Raw genomic sequence first — 19,042 nt, forward strand, 5'->3', positions numbered from 1 at the left:
GCTCCCATCGCATAGCCCAGCTGCCCGCACGGACACAAGCGGTCACAGGCAATGCCGCTCCCCCAACAGCCGAGGCCCTCCGAGATCCTCCCAGCCCTTCTGGTGCCAGCGTGGGCACTGAGCACGGCCCAAGCTAATCGCTGGGAAGGCAGAGCCCTAAAGCAGTGCCTTCCTTCTGTGCTTGATGACTCAGGCTCCGGGGAGATGTGACGCCGCCTCACTCCTCAGATACCTCAGCCAGCTCCAGCCAAGGTCCCTTTGCTGTCCCTACACACACCGACACCCCCAGGCATCCAACCACCGCTCCGCTTCCCCATCCGTCTTCAGCTGGTGAGTCCCCCCGCCCCTCCTCCATGAGCAACTCGGCCATACAGAGAGCGGCTGATCCCCAGCCCAGTTCCCCTAAAGCAGCACGTGGTACCTTTGGGCTGGGAGTTGTACACTGCAAACATGTTGATTGCCACAAGCTGGAGCATGCGGGTGCTTCCGATGGGAGGGGGGCTGTGCTGCAGCAGGACCTGGAACTCCCTCAGGACCTCCTCGGCCACCGCAGGGAAAGTCTCCATCCTGCAGACAGAGAGAGAGTCTGTAGAGCGCAGGCTATGCCCTGGGGAGCAGGGCGGTCAGTCGGCACAGCTCACTCAGTGTCACGTCTCCGGGGGAAGGGAGACCCCCTGGGGTGCCGTCTCCTGGCGTGGGGGATGAAGGTGCAGGCTGCGACCGAGGCAGCTGAAGCCTTCCTTAGAGAGGGTAGCGAGGGATCGCTCTGTGACCGACAGGCAGCATTCCTTTGGCAGGAAAACACGGCCTTTATGAGTCATTTCTGACCAACCATTTTTTTCTACTGACTTCTACCAATCTGGGAGGGGTGCCAAGAGGCCAGCAGCTCACTTGGACCAGGAGCAGCCCATGGGACTCCCAAGAAACCCAGGCAGCAGCAAACTGCACACACTGGTGCCACATTGCGGATGTGGCAATTCCAGTGCGTTGAATGCTGGCCAGAGCGTGCTTCCTCCAGAAGAATGGTGCCTGTCCCTGGGCTCTGCACGGCGGGATCGGATCCCATGGCACTGAGCCCCGTCCCCCAGGCTACACACTCCCCCGCGCCGTGATTGAGCCCCTAAACTTCATCACTTAGAGCCTCACAGGACAGGGACTTGCAGACTAACGACTGGCCTCGTCTAGCTGCTGGAAACGTCAAAGCTGGAGCTGGTCCCTGCAGCACACAGCGCTGCTGTCGCTCATCAGGCCGCAGCAGCCAGCAGCTGCAGTGCCACGGCCGGGGACGGGGTGCGCTTTCAACACCGCTCACAAGCGCCCACAGAAATCTGACACATTTATCCTACTCTTCATCTGGCATCGCTAAGGGAATTAGCTGAGCTTACTTATCAGAGCTGTAGGGTCCTCAGCAACCACCCAACTGAAGTGAGGTCAAAAACTGAACTGATTGCAACAAAGAGCACGGTCAAGTCACAAAAATGACTGAGACATGGTTGCCCACAACAGCCCTCCCAAAGAGGGTCCTCTCCTGGTATCCCATGAAGACAACTTTATAACCAAGAAGCTGCCAAAAACCTTGGAAACTACTGGGGAGGGGAAGGTCCTCCCGTCCCATTGTCTCTTCTGGTGAGCCTGCCCTGTTACTTCTTGCTCCTACACTAGAAAAAGCCACAGCCAGGCCCAGCAGGAATGAGTAACTGTCTCGCAGCAAGTGTCTGCTCCAGTTATCGGTGACATCGTACTCGTGTGCCCGCATGGGAGGGAGCGAGGGAGCCAAAATCCGCGGTGGGTGAGGCATCTGGAGCCGGGGCAGGCAACCTCAGCGGCCTCCATAGCAATTTCCTCTATCTTCCCCTGAGAGATTCAGATCTTGTGATATCAGCATGCTACAGGCTGGATTAGCAAGCCACTTCTGGTAACCCACATGGGCAATTCTGCTGGGCTTCCCCAACAGACTTTCAGGACAGTAATAGGCTCTATTTTTAAAGACAGAAATGGCTTTCTTCTTAACCATATTTCACGGATGCCTTTCAACAACCGGTTCTGCCTAGCAGCAGGGGCACCCTCTCCCCGGGCACTGTTTGCTGGAGCAGTTCAGCCTCTGTTACCTTCCCACAAACACGGGCTGTAACAAACAGGCCCCTTGTCCTTTGTAGATGTGCAGAACGGAGCAGCTCCGCCAGTACAAAAGCACTGCTCCCCCTGGAAGAGGCAACTTCCCTGGATTTGGGGCACAGCCAGGGAATTAGAGCAAACTGATTGCTTCTAAAGACTTCCTAATTTTGAGAAATCTCAGACCACATCCAGCATATCCAGCAACATCCTCCTAGGGCAGACAGGACACTGGGGATGGAGGAGCCGTTTGCAGGATGGGTTGTTAGCGAGGAGATGACGATTATTGCCATGGAATAACAAGAAGGAGCGAGGGCTTCCTCAGCCCCGCCAGCTGCGCTTTGATACCACAGCACATCTGGAACGGCGTGCAGTAACCCCACTGAGCTCAGAACCAGCAGGTCAGGAGCAGGGCGGAAGCTTTTAATAAATTGCTTACCTGTGGTTTTAGGAGCAAAAGACTCCAATTAGGGCAACATCATCTTTTCCATACTTTTAATGGATAAATCACTGAGGATCCTGCCCAAAGAGGACTCAGCTATTCTTCACCTTTTACCTATTTTAAGCGCGGAAGCTGTTTAGCAGGGCTGGACAATTTTCTCTTCCTGTGCCATAGTATTACTTTCTAGTTCCCTTCTAAGTACTTCAGGGGATATTCTACCACTAAACATACTCAGGTTTTCTAAATGACTGTCCTGGGAAGCAACCGCCTCAAACGCTGCCTCTGAATTTCACAAACGTCTCAGGAGCCAAATGTGCAAGCAATCTCTGCAACATCCCCATTAATCCCCTTGCTGGCACGCGTTCAACCGGAGCTCAGCCGCGAGCACGGCCCCACGGAGCAGAGGACCAGCAGCTCCCCGGATGCGCTGCCCTCCAGCACAGCTGCAGTTACCAAACCCTTCGTGGGCTCTTGCAGCTTTCCTCCCCTTTTCCTGCAGGCGGGAGGACATCCAGTTCTGCCTCCTCGCTGCAGGCCAGCTTGCTGCCCGCTAGCAGACCATCAGTGCCTTGTGACTCGGGGAGAGATCAACACAGCACCGGCAGCGAGCGGACTGCTCTCCCCCTTAGACAACCGGGTCTCCAACAGATTGGCCCAGCACAGCTCCTACTTCCCACCGCTGCATGAAGGGTCCGAAGTCAAGCACGTGCCACTCCTGACTAGCCACCCCAGAGAGCGTGTTGGATGGAGCAAGCACTGAGGCTTCGGGCTGCATGGCAGGGGCAGTGCCGTGTCCCGCACTGCTGGGCTTCCCCGGTCCAGAAGGGAAGGGGTCAGGCCCAGACAGAGGCAGGGAACTGTACGTCTGAGTCAAAAAAACAACAGTAGGGACAAGATGCCACTTCGCATCAACACCTACCTTTACCCTAAGCGGCCTGGAAAAGGTCTCTCAGCCCTGTAACTTGTAGCCATTATTTCCACGAGAGACTGAAGGAGCCAACGGATCTCACAAGACAACATCTGCTTAGGAGGCACTGGCAGGTTCAAGCAGACATCACTGTTGCCAGAGACCACCCGAACCCACGCGAGGTCTCACTACACCAGCGGCCCCCAAACAGCTGCCCCATCACCCGAGAGCAAGGGCCACTCCGAACCCGGAGCGGGGACAGCTCGTGGGAAGCCCACCAGCTGCGCGGCTGAGCTCTGCTCTCTGGGTCATGAGGATGTCCCCCAGGCTGGGATCTCGGCCCAGGCCTGCATCAGGCTTGCTTTGCTTCAAGAGTGGCTGTTCAGTGACTTGAAACCAGTTTCTGACAGACATTGCCAAGGGCACTTTGTATAAACCCATTCCCAGAGACAGGGCAGCTCCCACCTACGAGGCTTGCACTGAAAAGACAGCGAGGAGACGAAGGGCAAAGCTTGTCTTGACATGCTCCGGACGGCAGCTTTCAGCCACCGCACGGCTCTGCCTCGATGGCTTTGTGCTCCTCGCAGGCAGCAGCCCTGAGAGCCCCCCAGAGCCAACTCTCTGATGGCTATGAGTGGGGTGAATGTGGGGGGGGGCAAAGCCAGAAATTAAGGGGGACGGAGCATAATTTACGTGATGGGAGAGAGGTGTGTGTATCAGCCGGTTGAGCTCAGTCTCTGCTAGAGGGTCCCAGTGCACTGGCAGGACTGGGCCTTGAGGTGGGGGAAGAAAAAAAGCCCAAACAATAACCAGTGTGGATCGGAGGGCGGGTAAGGAGAATAAGAACCAGGAGGCTAGGCCTGCAAGAATTCACACCCTGTGCCCTCAGCTCCAAACACAGCTTAGTTGCTAACAATATTAAATTCCAAAAAGACTTGTAATGTAGGAAAATAAAATAAACATCCTGCACACTTACCCAATCCTGGTAAACAGCTTCCCATGGGCATGGAGAAAACTGAGGATGAACCTTTTGTTCAGCTGCATGGGAAAAAAAAAAAAAAAAAAAAGAGAGAGAGGAGAAAACAATTAAACTCTCTCCGATTTCCTGTGAATTAAGAATGTCCCCAATGACAGAAGAACCTGGCCTGGATGCTGGGGGTGGCACTGGAGATGGGAACCAAATGGACATGCCCAAACTCTTACAAACATCATGCACACAGGCACAGGCAAGTGCCAAACAGCTGGAGCCGGCGCGGGGAGCGGCGGTGGAGACACAGCACCCTCTGCCGGGTCCTGGGCTGCTCGCAGGGCCGCCCGCCCGGCGGGCACCCGCGCCCCCGGGGCAGCTCCGGCCGCAGGGCCCCTCCTTCGCAGCCCACCACAGCCTTGGGGAGCCGGCCAAGGGGGTCCCCCAAAGGCAGCCTTTCCCGCTAGTGCTTCTCACCGATGGAAGGAAAACAACCAACGATCAGAAGTAACTCGTTTGGTGCTCCGCGACTGAGCGGTGCCTGGCCAGCGCGGAGGGGGAGCGGGACGGCCTCACCGATGCTCTTCTGCAGAGAGGCCAACACGGCGAGCTCAGCAGCAAAGCCAGGAGCACTTGTGTGTGCCCTGCCCGGAGCAGCTCTGAGAACCAAGGGGGCACTGGGGTGATGCCGCACCCCTTTGTTTAACTCCAGCCTTAAGCAGTTACAGAGAGGGAGCCGGTGTTCAGACGTATAAGAAAAGCCCCGAAAGGCTGCAGCAGCGATGATGCTATGGAGCTACCAGAGCAACAGGGAGCGAAGGGGACAGAGGGAGAGCCAGCCGTAGCACATGGCACGAAGGCAGCTTCCTGCCCGGCTTAGCTCCAGCAACACCAAAACCTGACTTGAATAGTTACTACAGCTCTAAGCCACCTCTGCTAGCTCAGCAGAGCTCTGGGCTTTCCCAGTCCTTATCTAAACGGCTTGAAGGTGGCTGTGTATGGGTAAGCCAGTCACTTTGCCCGGCCCTGGAGGTGGCTCTGTCATGCCAGGAGTGGAGTGGCCTTGCTCTTACCCTCTCCACGGCAAGAGGCTTCCCTCTCGCACCCGCATGCCTGCACAGCAAGAAAAGCCAGGCTCCGAGCGCCGCGCGAGGAGATGCTGACCAGGAGAGACCCAGCCTGAGCACCGCCGCTCCGCTCCCGTTCATGCAAGATTTTTGTATCTTGAGCCCCTTTGTAACGATCAGCGACTCCACTTCCATTTACGGGGAGATCAGACGCGGTGGGGGAGGCCGAGGTGACCCGGCAGGGCTGTGGCAATGGCCGGCCAGGCGCAGGCGAGAGGGTGCAAGACGGCCACTGGCCGGTGCCTGCAGGCAGCGTCGAGCTCCCCGCCAGGCCCAGCTGCAGGGGATGGTTATCGCGGGCAGTCCTAGCTCTGGCACCACTTCCCACCTCATTTGCTGATCCCCTCGGCTCACGCCATGACTTATGCCAGCTGCTCTGCGAGGTGCAATTGCTCGGTTAGGTGTAATTAACCCGGGCTGCGTTCCCGGAGGACCCATGCAGGAGAATGATGCCCTGCTGCAGAGTCGCTCCTGGGCCATGTGCGAGTTTAAACATAAAACCTGTCTCATAAAACAAGCCAGACCAATTAAACTGGCCCCCGCAGCAAGGGGTTCTTGCTTACTTGCTATTTTACTGCTGCCCTAAAGAGCCCTTTCCACTGGAACTCAACTTTATTTGCCACCATTTTATTAACTCTGCAGATGAAGCCCAGAAGAGACTGGGGAATACTGGGACAGCACAGCAAAGCCCTTACTCACTCTGCCAGTGAAGCATGGATACTCCACCATCCTCCTTAGGACACCAAGCTCAGAGCTTGACACCATTAACACGTACTTTTCTTCCAGGCAACAGTGTGTGGAGGTAAAGGCCAGTTTGTGACCAGCTCCATGGCTCCAGCTGCGATCACACACCCCGACAGAGACACCGCCTAACAAGTCTGAGCCCCTAGCTCAGGCGCAAGAGCCTTGGTGGGCTGGTGGGCAGCGCTCAGCCCCCGTGCTGCTGCTGCCTGCAGGAGCTGGAGGAGGAGGTCCATGCTCTGTGCTCTCTGATGGGGATATGATAAAGAGCAGGAGCTCCTGACCTGACCCCTCTCTACTGGAAAGCCTGTCACATCGCTGATGGGCAGGCTGCACGTGGCAGAAAGAAGAAATTGGGGCAGAAGTTTTTCTCCAGGGCCCACATTCACCCACAGCCCCAGGAGTGCTCACCCTGCAATCCCTGCAACGCTTTACTGGCAGCGGGGGAGTACCAAAGCTCCCCACTTTGAATGGAAAGTGACGCTCGCGCCCAGCGGGGACGTGCCACAGAGACGGCTGGCTCTGCGACGGCTCGCCAGGACACCGGCTTCACCCCCACCTTCTCGGAGCAAGAGTCACTCGGCCTTTTCAAGGCCCAAGGACTAACAAGTCACAATCCACAGGAGCCAGTGCTGAACTAGGACATAGATCTGTGCATATATGTATGCAGAGTTATAATTTTTTTAAAGGAAGCAGGATACCTGCCTCTAGGAAAGAAGAGTGTTTCATACGTCTTGCCAACTTAATCACAAACCCAGCAAGCCCAGGCAGAGACCTGTGTGCCCCAGCACTGTGGCACCTCAAGCAGGCACCTCTCATGCTTCTTTCATTACTTTTTCTCTCACAGCCTCAAGGTTTTGATGAGCTCATCACTTAACTTTGGACCTTTCATCTCCGAGTTCACACTAAGGCCACGGGCTGCTTTGACTGGGCTTTTCTCTGAATGACTCTCTCTAGTGACTCACCTGTCCCTCAGCCTCTGGGAGCCCTCCCTGCTCCTCCTGCCAAATGCCGCTTCTCACGGCAAGAGGGAAACAGCGACTTCCACCGAGCGGCCCAGCTCCAGGGCAGGGAGGAGGAAGTCCTGTCACCTGCTGTTCTGCATTCACACAGCAGAAAGGAACACTTCCCCAAAGCCCTGCTAGTGTGCTCGCTACCCTGACGCCTTCATCTCACCGACTGGGCAGTCCAAAGGCGGCCCCCTCCAAAGGTTTCCTGAAAACCTCTGCCGATGCCAGGGCTCCCCATGCACTTGTGTTGCTGCCCATTGCAGGCAGCTTTGCTCCTTGGGACGGGGAACCAAACCTGGCTGGTTCTGGTTGGTCACTTGGGAAGAGCCCACCAAGTAAGGCTTATACAACAAAACTATGTCCAAAGAATGGGTTTTGGCCCTTCCAGTTGAAAAGCGGGCATCACAGATATGGAAGTTATGAGCATATAGTGAAGGCATTAGTTATAAAAACAAACCAGCTGTCAAGAAGAAGAAGGGGTCCCTGCACACAGTAGTGCCTGAAGCTGAAAACAGCTGTTTCGGCTGTCATGAGTCAGCATGTGCAGACAGACTAAATCCACCTGGGAAGAGGCAACCTCACCAGAGGAAGCAGCCCAGTGCTGCTTGGGGAGCATTCACACACCACACCGCCAACCAAACTGGATTTGTTACCATGGAAGAAATCAACAGTGACTAACAACTCGCGGAGCAGCTAAGTGCAGAGATAGCAACGGTCCTGGAACAGCCAGCTCAAATCACCGAGAGGCCACGGGGAGTACGTCCTGACAACACACAGAACAGAGGCGGTCAGACAGCTTCAGGAAAGGTTTGTCATGTCTTGAGCCAGAAAAGAAGAAAGCAAGGCCCAACCTCAAGAGGCCGCGCACTGACCAAAAACGGTTGAAAATGGTGCCTCCCCCCCAGCACAGAAACACTGGAAACACCACCGGGGTGCCGCAGGACAAGGGGCGCCACGAACCGGGCTGGGAAGCAGAGCTGCCGCGCTCGAACCCAGCGTGGATCCATTTGGCTCACTGCAAGGAGCGCACAGAGCTTTGGCACCTGAGCATCAGTCCCAGCTGTGAAGGAGGCACCAAATAAGGGAAGGATTCTGGAGCAGTGACTCCTGGGGAAAAAGTGTTTCAAGTTAAAAATTGTTACTTCAGGTTTGGAAGTAAATTTCAGGATCTGGTCTTTATCAAGCGAGGCAAACTTTCTTCAACATCAGCAAAGCATCTGTGGAGCAGAAAGCGGTGTCAGAGTCAAAATAGGCTGCAAAAGACAAGTCCATTAATCACGAGACCAGATGCAAAACTGCCTGGAAGAAATGCGCCGTCTCCACCGGAGTGGAAGGGACTGGAGCACAGCGGGACGTTCTCCTGAGTCTAGGGGTCCCCTCAGTGACAAGGGGTAGGGATACAGACCACAGAGCCACACAGCTCCGCTCCAAAACACGTACCACACTCATCCAAAATATTTTCAGGGTTTCTTGGGCAGCCAGGCTTTTCCAGGCACAGCTTCCTTGCTGAGAACTCTGAAATAACATCCAGGCACCCACACCATGCCATACTCTCACCCCCGGCTCAAGGGCTAGATATACCACTGTAACTATTACGATTATTCCTCTCTTCGGCAGGCAGCTCCCTCAGAGCTCTTCACCACCCAGCACAACAGCAGCAGCGAGCCCGCCTTCTCCCCTGGAGGCAGCCTTACAAATACAAGCCTGAGCCTTTATCCCACGCCATCCCAAACTGGCAAGGCACAGCTCTGGCTGGTGTTTTCCACGGCGGGATCTCGCTGAGATAACACTGAGCACTGATACAGAGCTTCCTGAAGAGCCCACGATGCTGCAGTGGGCTCGTCCGGCAACACACCACGGGGAGGTTTTTACTGTTACAGGTGCAATCGCAACTAAGTGCTGGTGGAAAGCGTTTTGTGCAGATGGCTACCTACACAGAGGAGACGAGACAAAAGGGCTATTAAGATTGTCTGGCATTTTTGCAGTATTTACAAGGTACCCACAGAGCTGTGGGCAAATTCCAGCTGGGCTAATTACCATAATCATTCCTCTTCATATACCACCTGCAACCACAAATGGATACCGAGCTCGCCTTGGCTCCTTCTTGCCACGTGTTCTAGCGCAGGCTTCTGGTTAGCAGTCGCAACATCCTGCCCCGAACCAGATTAATTTCTGTAGCATTAGATGCAACTCCAGTGAGGATCCTGACACTTATCACCAGGCGCTGCACAGATGTAAAATCCAATTTGCTATGACATGGAAGAAAGAGGGAACCCTGACGTATTGTGGACTTGAGACACCTAAAACTCATTTCGAGGTAAAGAGACCTTGAGACACTCCTGCAGCTTCCTGATCTTTTGGACTGCAGCAGCCACAGGACACATCTCACGGCTGTAAGGGTTGCAAGTCAGCAACCCAGCAAGAGAAAAAGAGGCATTTAGGAAGCGCCCCCCAGCAAAACCAAGGAGCTTTTGTTTCTTCCCTTCTTCACCGCAGGGAGCAGGTGAGACGAGCAACATAAGCAAGAAAATTGTGCATTTTAGCAATGTGAAAATCAAGCAGTGGTGACTTCGCTGGCTCCGAAACAAACATCTGACCTATAAATAAATTTAGCATTATTTAATAATGAATTTACTAGTAGAACTTTCAATTTAAGGAAAACAGGTCAGGTAGAATATTTATATGCATGTTACTTCCTTTCCAACCAAACTTGTATCTAAGTTTGGTTTCTATGAATTAGTAATACATAACATTGGTTGAAAAAAAATATTACTATTAAATAGATTAAAAACTGAATAAGCAGCCTCTTAAAAATCAGCGGTCTGGAGGGGCCCTCACTCAACTGGATGGGGCGAGGTTGGTAGAGACTCACTAGCAACGTTTTTTATCAACAAACTGAAAGCAAATTCTGCTGTCAAACTGCCTGTGCGTGACACGAAGGCAAACGGAGCCGTAAGTGACGGCGGCTACAGTGCATTCACACAGTGTTATTATAATTGCTTCAAAGTCTGGGGTTTTCCAGCATCAAATGTCAGGGGATCTTGTAAAATTAAGTCTCCAGGAGACCGTGCCCGAGTCAGCTTCTCCAGAAAGGCTCTAGGGACTACAGCGGCTAAGCTCCCAGCGCGACGCCCGGTGAAAAGGGTTAACGTGTCCCTTAGATGTACGAGCAGAGAGCAGGCCCTGGACAGCACATTTACATCTACACACGGCACTGGCGAGGCCGACACCGAAGTAACTGCATCCAGCTCTAGTGCCCTTATTTTTAAAAGGATGCTGAAAAATTGGAAAGGGTCCAAAAACAGCCATAAAAGTGACTCAAAGGCCAGAAATTATGTCTTGCAGTGAAGAACTTAAACAGCTCAATGTGTTTAGCGAATCAAAAAAGACCAGGAGGCGATTCGATTGCAGGGTGTGAAGCGCCTCCGAGGTACTTAAGGGCTCTTTGCAGGCGCAGAATAGCAAAGCGCAAGAACAAGCTGGAAACAAGGTACAAGGGTTTCAGAACCGGCGCAAATATCACTGGAATGAACTCCCCAGGAAAAGGGTGGATTTTCAAGACTGGATGTCTTTCTGGAAGTTTTGCTGTAGCCAAACACAAGTTATTTGGCTTCATAGAGGAGTAGCAGGGTGAAATTTAAGGACCTGTGATATACAGGAGATCAGACTAGATGATCTAATGGTCCCTGCTGGCCATAAACTCTATGAATCTATGCAAACATGCCAGGGAGTCCTCAGCTGAGATATCAAGTTAACTTTCAACACAAAACTTTTCACAAATTGGCTCTGGTGTTGCAGGTCGTTTAGGATACAAGCTCAGCTCTTGAAGGCTGCATCTGGTTAAGCACTGAAAGCGCGATGACCCAGGCAGAGCTGTTCTTTGTCCAGCAGGTAAGGGGGAGGCCACGTGCTGTGCACTGAAGCAGCCCCAGCCAGCAGAAAGCAGCTTGTACTCAAACCCACACTGTCTGCCAGGAGTAAACAGCATCCCCTTCCTGCGATAGAAAACTGACACCGAGAAATGTGTGATGAGCTCTGGTCACAAGAGATCTCCTGTTAGCTCAGGGTGTTGTCAGCCTTCTTCACTACTCCAGAGTAGATTATTTGTGGGGTTAAAGCACGAAGGAGGGAGATAATGAGAAATTAAGAAGGGTGAAGACTGAAGAGGGCTAACCCTGAAAGGCTTAGGATGGAGTTAGGCCAACAGAGAAGACATTTGGACAACAGGCTGAGCAGAGGCAGCGCCTTCCAGAAGGATGACAGCACTATCGCACGCAACCTTCGTGCTCCTGCTCTCCCAGCCACGCTCACCGGCAGGGGCAACGGGAGCCACTCGCAGCCAGCCTGTGCCCCAGGCTCCCACAACCTGGAGGTAGTCGTCCACCCTCCTGCATTCCCAGAGTACTTCTGGAGCCTTCGCTTCTACCCGGGCAGTAAAACACAGGGCACGAAGGCATTCTCCACTTTGCCTCATGCACTTTGAATCACGCAGCAATGAAATCTGCTGGGGAGGAAGAGTAGAGCCAAGGACAGAGGAAATGACACAGATTCCAGCAGGTTCCACTCCCTGATCCTCCGGAAGGAAGTTTCTTTCCTAATACCCACCTCCACAGTGGATACGAAGCCTGTGTGGAAACAGCTTATTCAACGCTGAAGAGAAATAATCATTCCCCATGGCAGAATTAAGAGGTTTGGCTGTGGAATATGAGGTGCCCATCCCAAAAAGCGTACAACAGACAGCAGAAAAAGTTGGCCTGGGCCAACTTCAGACAAAGATCAAGGTTAGACTAACAACAAAAAAAAAATCTCAAGAGAAATCACCATCTACAGCCTTCACTCCGCTCTGGGAAATTTCCCAAGCCCACTATTAGGCATTTTACTTCCTTTACCAGTACTGCCAGTTCTGGCAGTATTCTTGTCTGAAGTGCAACACCCCCCCCCCCCCCCAACACCACCCTGCAGTGCCTGGATCATCAAATCCGCTGCCACGAGAAAGGACTAATGTGCAGCAGCAGGAGGGGGTTTGGTTACACACAAATCCCTGGCTGATCAGCACCAGCAGGAGAGGAAATGAGGAAAGAGTGACTGACAGGGAAAGGCGGTTTCTGGATGATTGTACTTGGTTTTAGAGTATGAGAAGCTTGTTGGAACTTAAAGTCTCGCCCCCCTCACCGCAGCCTCTCTGAGCACTGGGATAGAGCAGAGCCCCTCACACAGGCATAAGTCATTGATGTCCTTGTAGCGCTCCCACCTCTGATCCACCACGATACTTCTACACACATTAGCACCAGATGCCTGTTACCGGAAAGAGAACATGTCGGTGTCTCTCCCATTTAAGTAACATTAGTCCCTGCCTTGTGCTTCACAGTTAAATAAAACCACCAACATGGTCTAAAAAGAAAAGAAAAAAAAAAATCAGCACCAACTTCTGGAAACTCTTACCAATAGCTTAGCCTTCACTTTCTGGGTCGTGGCAAAAGGTCAAGTTGCACTGGAAAGCAACATGTGGGTTCTACACGGCATGCGTGCACAGGCTAAATCGGTAACCAGGCTCTCGAGCTCTGCCGAGCTCTGGGAGCTTCAGCGAAGCAGCACTGAGCATCCACGGAAGATCACGAGTCTGGACAAGGCGCAGCAGCGTTTCTGGTTGGATCGCTAATGCAAGGACTGCAGCTGAGAAGGCTTTTAGCAGTATTTTTAAGTAAAAAAACAGAGTTTATTAAAAAAATTAAGTGCAGGGAGGGTGCACAACTGGCAGGCAAAAAAAGGCAGTGCTAAGCCGCATGGCTGAATGTCACGTCTCAAACCCAGAGAGGCTAGGAGTGTGGTTTTAGTGTTTAACCAGTTTCAACTGCAGCCTGGCACTCTTTTACTTCCCCCTCAGAGAACTCTTCTCACTGCTAGGGGAAAGAAACCAACCTTACCACGCGAAACAGAACAGCTAGAGTAAAAATAAAGCCCCAAGGTGGTTTGGTGACCGAGGTCATATTAGGAGGCGGAGGGGTTGCAGGCTGGGGAAAGCACTCAGAAATACTCATGCTGCCAACCAAGAAAGAGATTACAGAAGGGGAGGTAGGGCAGAGAATTAACACGAGTCCAGCAGTAGAGAGGCTGAGAAGCCTCTTTCACACGCCACCAGCTCCCCCATGCTCAAAACAGTTTGTAAACCGTTTCCTAAACACAAAGGAAAAAAAACCCAGACCTAGTCCTGACCTCCACAAATGAGTAACCAAAGCCAACAGCTTCCTGCAATCTTGCGGGGGTGAGGAAAGGAGGCTGCCTGGGAGAGACAGAGGGAACTCCAGGTTTCTCCCTCTCAAGTCCCGCTCTGGGCACAAAAAGTCAGGATGCAACATCTCATGCTGCTTTTTCACATGGACGGTGGGTAATGAAGAGACCTAGGGAGTGGCAGGCGTTAGCTGGTTGCTAGTGCCTAAGCGTTCCCACCCCAGAGAGCTTCTCCGCTTTTTCTGCACCGCAGGAGGGGCTCAGCAGAGGCTCGCAGCACTGCAGAGGTGTGGATCAAATACAAGGCAACGCAGCAACAAGCAGCAGGCTGGAGGGAAAGCGCTGCCTTCCCTTGACAGCACGGGCAGACCGTAACGCAGCACGCCACAGACGGGATCACTCACGTCAAATACTAGAGAGCACCTAACCCTACAGGAGACAAACTTCCTGACTGATCACAGGCTGCCCTCCCGTGACAAGGTGACGATGGCAGCCTGACCCAAGGCCTTGCTGCAAGACCCTACCGCTACCGGCTTGCGCACCGAAACAAACCGAGGGGACACTCCCTTGGGTGCCCCCTCCCTTTGGGGACACACCTACGCCACCGCTCTGGTGCGGCTCGGATGTTTAACAGGCGTGAGAAATGGCTTCAGTAGACAAGTCTGCTGGGCATCTCTGGTCTAGTGGTTTCCAGTCCCTCCACTCACTGCACAGGCATATAGTGTTGAGTTTAAAAAAAAAAACAACAAACCTCTAAAAGCATGCAAGAGTCAGCAAAGGCTTCCAGGGCGCCGCATGCAGCCCACAGGGTTACCCTTCTGGGGAGTCACGGCCCCGCAGCGGGGGGAAGGCAGGCATGCCAGCGCTTTCACACTGCCCAGCTAAACCAGAGGCACAGCCCCACCTGCCTGGACTTACTTTGCAGACCAGAGGCTCCCAATAAAGGCCCATTCTGAGCACTCTGCCCACCTGACACCGTGGAGGCAGCAAATGAGGGAGGCCTGTACTTCAGCCAGCAGGGAGTATTCATAAGAGCCTGCATGGAAAAGATCAACTTTTCACTGTCCTGAGAAAAACCACGCAGCCACGCTGGCAGTGCGGAGGAACGCTCCCACCAGCCTGGCAGCAGACTCGGAGGCAGATGCTCCAGAAACAAGGACTTCCCCAAGCAGCCTCTTGCCCATGCATCTGTACGAAAGGACAACCACCATTATAGCCATGCACCATTTCCACTTTTGCCTGTCGCTGATTTCTAGTCACACGCGATGGAAGAGAGTTATAAGGTGAGAAAACAGCTGAGAGCGAAGGGAGCCGCTCTCAGTGAACAGGGGCGCCTCTGTGGTGTATTTGCACGAGCAAAGTTGGGCCACACTCGCAGACACACCACAACAGCCTTTTAACAAACCAGATGCTCTGAGGGACCACAGGTAGCGACATTACGGCAACCCCAACTCTGAACACGGGTCATTACCACTCCCATGGGTGACTGGTCCAAGCAAAGGATAGGCTGATGGAGCAAAATGGCCAAGAAACCCCCACCAAAACCAACACAAGGTTTTATCCCACTGCTCCCTAGAAGGGCCCTTCTCCAGCTGCAGACCCCAAGTGACAGCTCCCCCGGGCGAAAAACTGCACCTACTGAAACCAGCCAGGAGAAGGAGCCAGCTCAGTCACCCTGGCAGCGGCTGCCCAAGAGGAACAAGCGCAAGAGTGGAAAAAACGAACACCGCCGAGTTAAAACGGATGTGAAACATGCAGGAGCTGAGTAGGACAGTGACCCTCTTCACACAAGGCCTCTGTTGAGGCAGCATCTCGGGCAGCCCCGAGGACTCCAATCCTGAATGCACAGGCATTCCCGAAAGTGCCTTCTCCAGCCTTGGACCACGACTGGGCTGCAGAAGTATAAGTAGATGCAGCACCATGGTGCGCAGGCGAGGCTGGCAAAGTCAAATAAAACTAAGCAGGCGAGAAGGATTGAGAAAGACAGGAGGTGAGAATCCTTAGAGATGTCTCATCTCAGAAAGAAGCAAACCAGAGCAATTTGTGAAGATAGCCCCAACCAGGCTCTGCTGGATGAGTCCCCAGTTCCCTGAATCCTGACCTAGAGGGGAAAAAAGGACAGCCCTCACAACCTCAGCTGCTTTGAGAAGAGAGTGCCCTCACCCAGTTGCAGAGGGCCATTTCCCTGCGTGCGTGGCACTCATCTGATTTTCTAGGATTTGGGAGATGGAAGGAGGAGAAGGGGACCAAAGAGAGAGTAGCACTACTCATCTGAAAGAAAATACAAACCCGCACACAAAGACATGCACTGCTTACAGCTCCGACATCGTTGCTCCGTCCCCTGGTCCTTGCACCCAGTACCAGCACAGGGTGACACCTGAATGTGTAACAAGCTTCCAGAGAAGAGCACAGTAGGCAATAAAGAAACACAAAAGTAAGAAACCCTCTGTCTTCAGCCTACTGAGAGAACTTTGCCCTCTTTTTTTTGGTAGACCTCCCGGTGGTATTTACTGCTCACTTGTGGAAACCCTGATGCACTGCCCATACTCCCTGCTGCTGAGAAAAAAGCCTGTGTAAAGAAAAGGAGGTTAAAACCTGCTCTGAACTTCAGAGCTAATGATTCCACCACAGTTTCTCTGCTGTTGCAAAGGGGTTGTTGCTCCGCAGGCACCGAGCACCAGGCAAAGGCAACACCTCTGTCCCTAATCGGCAGACTGAGAGGGAACGGAAAGGTTCCTGCAGCCGACACACAGGGCTGCGACAGCAGATCCTGACTCTGGCCTTGGCTTTCCTAAGAGCTTTTTGGGTGGCCCTACCAAACTTTTCATGGCTCTACAAGACTGACCTCTCACAAAGAGGCTAGGAAACTTAATTCTTTAATGATGCTGAAGTATTCAGACATCTGGAGAGAAGTATTATTCAATTACTGTTGTGCCAAGGGAAAACCTCTCCTCCCTAATCTTAGCTGCAGCTATGGAGTAATCTCTATTAGTGCATGCATGCTGCATGATAACACAAGGAAGTATCTACTGCAGAGCGCAGGCAGCAGGCAATAGCAACTGTGGGAACCTTAACTCAGCATTTCCTGACAGAGGTGATTAAAATCTCAAACTCAGTGTAATATTAACACTTTCTCAGGAGACTGACAGCACGTTTGCCCTGTTTACTTTACCCATTCACGGGCTGCGCAGTAGGCTGCATACAGTACTATCACATTTAAGATCAATACCGACCCACAGCAAACGAAAGCAGTGGCAGAGAAGAAATGGCAGAGACTCGGCTCTTCAGCTCGCTTTGCCCTATCCAGCTGGGTTGTTTTTTTTTTAAAAAAAGCAATACAGCTGCTCATTGGTTCAGCCTCTCTTTTTTTTGCATTTCTTACTGGAATCCCACACAAAGTGACCCGATATTGCCAGACTCTGGGTCAGCCTGGACTCTCCTGCCACTGCACACCTAGAAACGTGCAACGCATAAGAGACCAGAGAACAGCTATTCACAGAACGAAACCACAAGAGGCTGCAGGGATAATGGTCAAAGCCCTAAGCACAAAACAGCCAGGCTGCAAACCAAATACTTCTTCAGCTCACTTTGAAACCGTCCCATGCCCTCCCCACCAGCACTGCCAAATCCAGTTTCTGCGGAAGGGGCCAAACAGAGGTGCATGCCCCTCGGCGCGGACAGACGGCATGCTCTTCCAGTTTTGCATCTTCCTAGAAAACATGATGCAGCAAACTGTGAAAGAAGCATCTATGCCAAGCCTCTAACTAAACACACAGTGCCAAGGCAAACTGCCAGCACTGCACGCCACCTCTTCTTGTCACAGCCACGGCTGCAGCGTGAGCTGGCCTTCTGCAGGCTTGCCATCACGCTTTACTAACTCCATTCAGTCGGCTCCTAACCCGGAAATAAAGTAATGATGTTTGTGTCTTTGTACAGGGCTGTAGAAGGAAAAATAAGGTCGTCACTGAGAAGAGCCACGCAGGCATGTGCTGAGCAGAGCCTCTGCTCGCTGACGGGGACAGCGTGCACATCAGCAGCTCCTGGAAGAGTAATCCTTCAGCATCTCCCTGCCAAGCACGCCACAGCACAGGACTGGCACCCGACCGCCTGCACCATGAAAAATGCAACAACTGAGGACAGAAAACATCCCAAATCAATTTCTTGTCACCTGTGGAACAGCCAGTATCTCTACAGTAAAAACATCTCCCTTTGGCTCGGGCTGGGTTTGAAGCAACAGCCTCCGTTCAAAAGGCAGGAGGAGCCTCTCTCCCACGTTTCTGCTCAGTACACGCCCAGAGCTCTTAGGATCTACACTCGCGATGTTATAGCTGCTTCTGGAGGCAGAACACTTTCCAATTCTACCCTGTAAAATTCCCTTCTCCGGCCCAGAAACAGCTGCCATAAAGACTGATGCCTGAGGAGCTACCTGCAGAGCACAGCTGTCAGTACAAACAAAAGACCACGGCTTGCCTCAGCCTTTTCAAGGGCTAAAGCTGGCAAGGAAGGGACCAAGGAGCCGACAACACAGTTCAGCCTCATTTCCCCAAAAGGACACGTAAGCACTGGCACACATCGCCTGGGAGAAGAGCTGTTCCCTTCCGCCCGGCTGGGGGATGTGGGGCAGAGGTGCTGCCAGGACGAGGGCTGCAGCCTGCCCTGGCGCAGGCAGGGCCCTTCCGAGGCCAAACAGTGCCACACAGTGGCAACACACCGACCGCTCCGGAGAAGGAGCCGCAAACCACCCAGAGACGCGGTGAGGCGGAGGGTAAGGGGGCTGTAGCTTCACGGAGCCCAGAGCTTCCCGAAGAGCTGCTATTTCCAGCCCATAGCTTGACAGCACGGTTTTTTTGCCAGCAACACAGACTAAAGGTTTCCTTTTCACCTGGTTATTTTAAATCCAGCTTGGTTTGGTGACACGGCCACAGCACAGCCCCGTAAGCACCTGTGCCAACACAGGCGGAGCGCTGCCACCGCAGCAGGCACAGGCAGCCCCAGCACACATATCTCGGCTGCCAAACCCAGCGGTGCCCAAACCTGTGCCCTCAGCTCCCCCCGCCTTTTGCCACTGTGTTTCTGATCGTGCGGCCTCTCAGTATTAGTGGGGAAAGCTTTCCACGAGCAAACACTTCAAACAGATGAAGGCATCAAGACGAATGGTAGCAATCAGACGCACAATCTGTACGGGCACTGCCAGCAACCTGCGCTTCAGAGGGCGCAGCCCCCCACCGAACAGACCAAGGGCAAGCTCTAGCAAACAGTGCTGCGCTATAACCGACGGGCCATCGCTGCCCCCCGCCTCACTAGCGGTTACACTACTTCACATGGGAGCACTGCAAAAGAGAAGCTCCCAGTGCCTCAAAACCACTCGCAGCATCTTATGTCAAAGCATCTTCATCAATGATTTATGGAGAGGCTAAAGCTTGGCGCATTCCTTTCAATGATGCTGAGGAAGCAAAGGTCTCCAGAAGAGAAGCTGAGGAGAGGGAAAACAACCAAGGGCAGTAACGT

General features: G+C 53.1%; 1 protein-coding gene across 2 annotated transcripts in view; it reads right to left on the bottom strand.

Moving 5' to 3' along the window:
- Nucleotides 1–19,042, bottom strand: part of SMG6 (SMG6 nonsense mediated mRNA decay factor) — a 115,818-nt gene that overhangs the window by 85,586 nt on the left and 11,190 nt on the right. For both annotated transcript variants that reach the window (XM_064468107.1, XM_064468105.1), the window contains exons 9-10: nt 4,438–4,499; nt 422–567 (exon numbers count right to left, since the gene is read on the bottom strand). In XM_064468107.1, coding sequence (XP_064324177.1) covers nt 422–567; nt 4,438–4,499 — 208 coding nt within the window. The remainder of the gene's footprint in view (nt 1–421; nt 568–4,437; nt 4,500–19,042) is intronic.

Source organism: Phalacrocorax carbo, chromosome 17, assembly GCF_963921805.1.
Source record: "Phalacrocorax carbo chromosome 17, bPhaCar2.1, whole genome shotgun sequence".
Lineage (NCBI taxonomy): Eukaryota > Metazoa > Chordata > Aves > Suliformes > Phalacrocoracidae > Phalacrocorax > Phalacrocorax carbo.